We start from the raw sequence: 8,462 nt of genomic DNA, 5'->3' as shown, positions 1-8,462 counted from the left end.
GTTCGATTCCTCAGCACCATATAAGCAAAAAGAAAAAAGCCAGAAGTGGCGCTGTGGCTCAAGTGGTAGAGTGCTAGCCTTGAGCTGAAGAGCTGAGGGACAGCGCCCAGGCCCAAAGTTCAGGCCCCCACGACCGGACCCCCCCCCAAAAAATAAAATATAAAATAAATAAAACCAAAGAAAAATCTATTTTAAAGTCATCTACCTCAAAATCTATTTTGCAAAGAATTTTTTCAATTACCAAAGATGTAATTTTAAGAAGAACAAACATGCTTGATTGAATTTGTTTACTTTTCTATGTTTTTGGTAAGTGTGAATTGCATTTTGCGTGTACTTCACCTGGTATTAGTTATTAAAAGTACAGAAAAGGCTCAATTTGTAAAATTCACCAAGTTTTCGAGTTAGCTAACCCAACCCATGGCTTTAAAAAGTGGCATAAGAATCAGGGCACTGGTGGCTCATGCCTGTAATACTATCTACTCAGGAAACTAAAATCTGAGGATTGCGGTTCAAAGCCAGCCTGGGCAGAAATGTCTCCATGAGATTCATCTCCAATTAACCATTCAAAAACTGGCAGTGGAACTGTGGCTCAAAGTGGTAGAGCACTAGCCTTGAGCAAAAGAGCTCAGGGACAGAGCCCAGGCCCTGAGTTTAAGCCTCCAAAACTGACAAAAAAAAATGGCATAAGAATAAGTAGACTATGGGCTGGGAAGGTGGCTCAGTGGTAGAGCGCTTGCTTTGCATGCATGAGGCCCTGGGTTCGATTCTTCAGCACCACATAAGTAGAAAAAGAAAAAAGCCGGAAGTGGGTCTGTGACTCAAGTGGTAGAGCGCTAGCCTTGAGCTGAATTGCTGAGGGGCAGTGCCCAGGCCCCACAACCGGACCCTCCCCCCCAAAAAAAGAAAAAAGAATAAGTGTACTAGATAGACACTCTCTAAGTGTGTGTGTGTGTGTGTGTGTGTGTGTGTGTGTGTGTTAGAGTCTGAGAGACTTTCCTGCCTGGGCTGGCTTTGAATAGGATCCTTAAATCTCAGCCTCCTGAGTAGCTAGAATTACAGAAATGAGCTTTCAGTGTCAGGCTGACAGCTTTGTTTTTAATACTCAGCATTTAACAGGCCAGTGCTAAGAACGTTAATTGTTTGAGAAGGACTCCAGGAGTTCTTGGCTTCTTTTATTCCAGTGCTTCTATCAACAACAAAACTCTCAGTTTGGCTTTAGCAGTTTGGTGCATACAGTGGAAATCCTTAACATTGAAGGCTGCCTTGAGACCCTTAAAAAAATCTCCAAATTCCCATCCACACTAAAGCATGTCATTTCTTCCACAAAACTCTTAGCTTCTGGTTTTAAAAAGATAACACCTTTGTAGGCCCCTTCATGGTTTGGTCTGAGCTATTGTCTTTCTTTCAGAGATCTTTTCCTAAGAAGTAATACAACTGTTAGTTAGCACTTTATGAGTGGAACTATTCAGCGGATAGTGAGCAGAACAGGATCTTGCAGCACTGTGAGTGCCACAGCAGCTAGCGTGGTTCACTCACTCGTTAAGTGACCTGATCACCCTTTACTTCAATTCAAATGTGGCATCAGCAAAATGACAGGTACATGCCACTTGCCTTCAGTAGCACTTACAAAAAGTTGAAGAGCTACTTTCAATCTGCAAATGTCAAGGAACTCTCATAACTTTATGGCACATCTGACTCAAGACAAGCAATCCACATAGTTCTAGAACTTTACCTAAAATTGCTCCCCGGGCATGGACAGAACTGTTTCCTAGGACTAATTCTTTTAAAGTCCTTGAAATGGCTTATTTTCTACTAAGAATTCTCTTGCCAAATATTCAGTGAGCTGGCTATAAGAATCGACCCTCAGTCTCAATGAACCCAGTGAGAAAGAGCAAGTATAATAAAACAATTCAAGATAACCACTATAAGAAGGGCACTCAGAAAGGTCACAGAGGACAGGAAAAGAAGAAAACATTTAAATAACTCAATTCCTTCCTCGATAAAATGGCACATCCAGTGCTATATTGCAGGGCTGTTGTGAGTACCCGCGTCACACACACGAAAGGACAACAGAAAAATGTAAAGCACCATACAAAGGAACAGCCCGGTTCTGGGTAACAGTAACAGAAATTAGAAATGCCCACAGAAATGATCTTCCTAAAGAAAAGACAGAATAGGCAATAACAAAAAGTGGATGGAGGCTGGGTGCTAGTGACTCAACGCCTGTAATCGTAGCTATTGAGGCTGAGATCTGTGGATCATGGTTCAAAGCCAGTGCAGGCAGGAAAGTCTATGAGAGTCTTATGGACAATCAACCACCCAGAAAACCAGAAGTGGAGCTCTGGAGGTGGTAGAGCACTAGCCTTGAGCACAAAAGCTCAGGGATAGCACCCAGGCCCTAAGTTCAAGCTCCATGACTGACCAAAAAAAAAAAAAAAAAGATGGCTAGATAACTTTAAGAAGAAAGTGAGTAAGAGAACAGGTGAGAGCAAAGCTCATGAGAAGTGAAAGCAACATTTCACCGGGTGAAGGCCTGAAGCACACAGCTGCCTCTGTAGGTGCAGTGTAGGAGGCTGTGGATCAGCAGGCTGCCCATAGCCCTCTGTGAAAACCAGAGGATCACTGAAGATAGGTCTTCTAGGCTTAAAGACATTCCTGTTGAGAGGTCTGGCTTCCTAACACATGCTACATGTAAGGTTAAGTCACTGTCTATTTTAACTTGTGCTGTAACTCTAATTACTTTCTTCAACAGTGCTAAATCCTCGTGTTCCAGTTCTGGCAGACAAATGTCAGATAAGAGTTTATACAGGACTTCACCTAGTAGACCATCTGTGATGGTAGACTCCCAAAATGGTGCTGAAGTATAGTTGAAGTCCAAAACCTTTTATGATTATATGTGGAGGCATTGACTTTTTATTTTATATTTTCACATTTTATTTTTGTCATTCATGGGGCTTGAACTTAGAGCCTGGGCACTGTCTCTGAGCTTCTTTGCTCAAGTCTAGTGCTTTACTACTTTGAGCCACAGCGCCACTTCTGGTTTTCTGCTAGTTAATTGGAGATGAGACTCTCACAGACTTTCCCGTCCAGGCTGGCTTTGAACCATGATCCTTAGATCTCAGCCTCCCGAGTAGCTAGGATTACAGGCGTGAGCCACTGGTGCCCACCCATAGCTTTTAAAAAGACAATTAAGTTCAAAGGAGGTCTTAGGAAGGGCCCTAATCCAATAACTGGTGTCTTATTAGGAAAAAGAAATTAAGCACAGAGTGAAGATACGGGAAACTGGCCAATTTTAAAGCCAAAGAGAGATGCTGCAGATGACAGCAACCTTGACCTCAGAATAGAGTCTAGAAAACAAGCCTACAGAAAACGGTGAGCAAATACTCTTCTGCTCTTTAATCCACCTGAGCTGTGGTAGTTTGCTACAGCAGTCCTAGCCAGCTAATCATACTATCCTACTACATACAGCTGACACATGATAAAAGAAGGCAAGCATCTGGGAAGAAAGAATAAGAGAAGAAAACAAATTTCTGTCTTGAAATAAAGACCAAACCTTGAAGTAAAATGCCAACGAGTGGCTCCTTCCCTTTGCTTCCAAGGTAATTTGACCAGGTTGGTGGTGACATGCAGGCCATACTACACTTCAGGCCACACCACACCACACTTCACTGCTGCTGAATCTTCTTTCCCCAACACTCTCTAAACCCATCCAGGGCAGGGAGCAGCAGCTATCCATCTTGCTTCCCCTGACACAGGATCTACAGGTGTGTATTGTTTTTACTGTCGTTGAATAAGCAACACAAAAAAGGGTTCCATTGAGAAAAGTAAAAGACTTCCTGGCTCCCCCCCACACTTCCTATATTTTTCTGCAGACCTCAATTTAGGCAACTAGGCAAAGATTTCAAGTGATTCACGTCTTCCCAAACTGTTCACTTATCCCTACTCAGGCCAAGGCACCATGGAATGAAGCAGACAACTAGGACCATTTCGTGCTGCTATCCGGGAAATGGATTTTTTACTTCATCTATTGCCACAATATTCTTCTAAAACCTCCTTTGGATCCATTATGCCATCTGTGTACATTCTGCAGCGGTTACGGTAATAATGCCAAAGTCCCACAGAAATAAGATTTTTAAAAATGTTATGTAGTTACAGTGAGCATTCAGTAAACACTTCACCAAAGTGAATAACAGTCCTTGACCATTTTAAAGGAAAGGGAAAAATACCAAATGGGGTTAATACACATTATGGACTAATGGCCTGTAAACTTTCATTTGAAAGCAAAGCACATAAAAAGCTTTGACACAGCTACTTTTCACTGTAAAAATAAATAAACCTCTTTCAAATAATTTGTATGTGTTTTTTCCCCCAAGTCAAACTGCCAAGTTTCAAACAAAAATTAAATCCACCATCCTGTTACAACTTTTAAAATGCAGGCCTTATAATGAAAATGGTAAAAACAATCTCAGTGAAGGAAATGTTGCCAGGTACTGACAATAAAGGAAGAGAGTCTACAACAATACTTCATATACCAGCAACAAGGTACTTGTTAACAGATGATCCTAGGATTTCATTGTAATGATACCACTATCATTTTTCACAAGTTTTTGATGTTAACATCTACTGGTGTTCTGTTCTTGATCCAAAGTGAGTAAGTATATTTGTGCTGCAGTTCCAACAGATTTTAAATTCATTTTTAAGTACTAGTCCTTCCTTGAGCAACAAAGAAGACCAAATTTCACTTCAGCTTATAAAAGAAGTGAATTTTATACACATTATATTAACTTAAATATATAGAACTTCCCCTTATAATGTTTTCCTTTGGACCACAGAACCACTGACTATTTTTGTTCTTCCTTCCCCGATGACTTGTAATAAGTTCTTTTTGAAAATCTAGAATCCATCCAACTGTTCTGTTCAGGGTATCTAGGAGAGGGGTTTCCAAATTTGGCTGCCCATTAGAATTATCTGAAAGGGCTTTCTAAAAATGTATTGGTGTTTAAGCTTTATCTCTATCTCATACATGAATTTGAGTGTTTAAGCACAGAATCTGTGAACTTTGATTTTTTGATATGCCTCAAGCAACACAAAGGAGACAGTTATCAGATGCATCTGATCCCCTGGTATTTATGACCGGGAATTTGAGTTCAAATCCTACCACCAAGCTAGGCACTAGTAGCTCACACCTGTAATCCTAGATGCTCAGGAAGCTGACGCCTGAAGATTATGGTCTGAAGCCAGCCCAGGCAGGAAAGTCCATGAGAATCTTATCTCCAATTAACCACACACACACAAAAAGGTGAAGTGGAGATGTGACTTAAAAGTGGTAAAGCACTAGCCTTGAGCTAAAAAGATCAGGGATAATTCTCTAGGCTCCAAGTTCAAGCTTCAGGACTGGTTGCTCACACACACACACACACACACACACACACACACACACACTCACACACACACACACGCACGCATGCACACAGGCGCACGCACACAGGCGCACGCACACACACACACTCTACCACTAACAAATACCCTGATACCACTTAGCATTATTGCATGATCTGTCATTGCCCTAAGTGTGTAAAACTCACTCCTTCCTAAACTATAATTTAGGAATAATAAGCAGGATGAAGCTCAAAGAAAAAAATGGTTTCAATAGCTCAAATTCAACAAATAAAACAAAAGTGTTCTTGGAACATTTCACAAAGTTCCTTCTGTCAGACCCATACATTTTGTACCCTTCTTGTTCCATTTTATTTCATCTTCTGACAATGTAAAAGAGCCTGTCAATTCTCTTAGTGCCATTTTTTTGCCCTGATTTGCTGAATAGTGTATTAGAAACAGACAAAAACAACAACAAAAAAGCATCCCAAATTTTAAACTTTTAAAATGGTAAAACAGTAAGCAGTGTGAATATAGAGATTCTAACAATAGATTTTCCTCTTTTACAAGCAAAAAGCTTCCAAGTGGCTACCATATTTTCTCCTATCTTTTTTTTTTTTTCCAGGGAAACCGTGCATGCTACTGAATGTTCTCCAAGAAGCTGGGCTAAGTCTCCAAATGTTCTGGCTAAAATTTTCCATGTCTCCAAGAGTCACTGGACTTTATGAAAACTGCTGATCATGAAATACCCCAATCTGGGCTCTCAGGGAAGAAATTTAGAGCTGTATGGAAGAGGATTCAGTCCCTGGAGAATATAAAGTCATCTAGGGAACAACCGAGGATGGATAGATTCAGAAGATAATAATGGGGAAACAAGTTCTAATATATTCATTCCCCAAACAGCTAACTGACCTGACAAACAGACCATTTATCAGAGAATCAGTATTTAATTTTTCCAACTCAAAAACCACCTCTAAGAAAAAAATCACTGGGGCCAAAAGAAAAACAGCTATTAAATGATATTATAATAAATATATTAGCCAAGAACAAATTTCTACAACCGAGTTATTTATTAATGAATAGAAGGAATTTCTTCTCTATGTAACCTTCACTAATTCTTCAAAATTAAGCTGTGGAGATGCTTGCTGAACATCTAAAGACAAAAGACTAATATTTAAACCACGTCTTTCCTTAGCTGTAAAATATTTTATATCCAAGGACAGAAAAACCAACTCAAGACATTAGTAATTTCTGTCCTACCTTGGAGATAGAACAAGTGAAGTTAATTATGTCTGGGATTGACTGCAGACCAAATCAAGGGCTGCATTTTGATTCTTAGGTGAGAAAATCCTGCAATGGTTGTCGATTTTTCTGTGCTGTTGAAGTTGCCTCCAGTCCCAATACCGACCAACAAAATGCTGAATTGATATTCGCTGACAAACAACATAAACACTCTGTAGGTAACTAATAAGAAAAATGTGTAAATTTGCCTTTTTTATTTTTTCCAGGTAATAGAAAAGTTGTCAATGTGATTTTCAGGTAGGAAGAAAAACCATGCACTTGTCACGACATTTTCAAATACTTTAAGTTATGTAACAAAGCTTTTCCCAGACCCATTAAGTCCCACGGTGCCTGAAGTCTTGTATAAGGAAACACCGGGTGCAAAGGTTCCAGGCAGCACCTGATCATATGGGCTGAGGTACCTATATACTCTCTTAGGATGGAGTCAATAAAAGAACTCCACCCCATTCCTCTCTCTCAAAATGAACCTAGGCTTTTAGTGAACAGCAGAGACACACTCCAGGTCTATTTTTTTGTGGTAATATCTGGTTTTTGTAGGCCCAATGATCACGTTGCCTTATGCTTACTTTATTACAATTACTAAACTCTATAGAAAATAGCATTTTCAAAATATAGCACTTAAAGAGTCCTTTCTGTACCGTTCCTCCCCCAAAGCTTGGCTTTAATAGAGAACAATGAGAGACAGGCTGTGGGGGCCAAAGCTGGGGATTCCTATGCCACCGCCCCTCATGCAGGGGATCCCTGTGTTCACATAAGCCCCCACAGCCTGCTTCTGAGACAGCAATGTGATGCTGCGCGAACAGCCTGACACAGTAGGTCTGGCTTTTATGATGCAAATTTCCACTTTAAACTCAAAGGTAATTACAGTATTTTAACGTACCTTTCTCATGATCGGCAAATTTCTCCAGTGCATAGTCCACATCAAAAATGTACCGGTAAAAGCACAGCTGGGTGTACAGGGACTTGTCAGAATACTGCAATATAACAGAAAATAAATGAATACTACTATTGGGCGGTGCAATGGAGATCACTCTCAGCAGAGTGTATTCCCTAATTTCAACTTCCATATCAAACAGCATTTTTTGTTAAAGAAAGGGGGTGAAAAAGGGAGAGACTCATACTAGTGGTTTGTCCCCCTCATAAAACATACGTATGTATGCTTTCATAATTCAGAATAAATCCCCACTTCCATCATAGATTACTACTTGCGAAGCTGCAGACTGATTACCCCTGCTGTCAAAAAACTGATTTTGTCAAATTGCAAATTCCTATGCACCCGTGACAATTTGCACTGTTAATTGGGAAAAGTGGTACTGTGCTTCCTAACTGGGACCTGTCCATTCTAGTAGGAAGTTAAACAATCTCTGAAAACCATTTAATGCATATTGCTAGACTATGTGCCCAACTTTCTGACTTCTGCTGACTGTCCATTGCTGGTGCTCATAGATACGACACTGGGACTTAAGCTCTTTTGCTCAAGGCTAACACTACCACTTTCAGTCAGAGCTCCACTTCTAGTATTTGAGTGGTTAATTGGAGATGGGAGTCTCAGGGGGAACTTTTCTGTCCTGGCTGGCTTCAAACCATGATCCTCAGATCACAGCCTCCTGAGTAGTTAGGATTACAGGCATGAGCCACCAGTGCCCGACTCAAGTATCATTTTGACCACTCACAAAATTATGATCTTTGAGTAGTAGCCTGTGAAGTGAAGTAACCATCCATCCTACCTAGCAAAACCAGGTTTTATGACTTGGGCAAGTTCTAATTCAACAAAGCACAAGAGA

The 8,462-nt window shown here is 40.5% G+C and overlaps 1 protein-coding gene across 1 annotated transcript in view; it reads right to left on the bottom strand.

Moving 5' to 3' along the window:
• Pola1 (polymerase (DNA directed), alpha 1, catalytic subunit) overlaps nucleotides 1-8,462 on the bottom strand; it is a 312,501-nt gene that overhangs the window by 69,638 nt on the left and 234,401 nt on the right. The window contains exon 36 of the mRNA XM_013026467.1: nucleotides 7,559-7,738. Coding sequence (XP_012881921.1) covers nucleotides 7,559-7,738 — 180 coding nt within the window. The remainder of the gene's footprint in view (nucleotides 1-7,558; nucleotides 7,739-8,462) is intronic.

The sequence above is a fragment of the Dipodomys ordii genome, unplaced genomic scaffold (assembly GCF_000151885.1).
Source record: "Dipodomys ordii isolate 6190 unplaced genomic scaffold, Dord_2.0 Scaffold94, whole genome shotgun sequence".
NCBI lineage: Eukaryota > Metazoa > Chordata > Mammalia > Rodentia > Heteromyidae > Dipodomys > Dipodomys ordii.
Note: the sequence above shows the minus strand (reverse complement) of the source record. Positions and strands in the feature narration are given on the sequence as shown.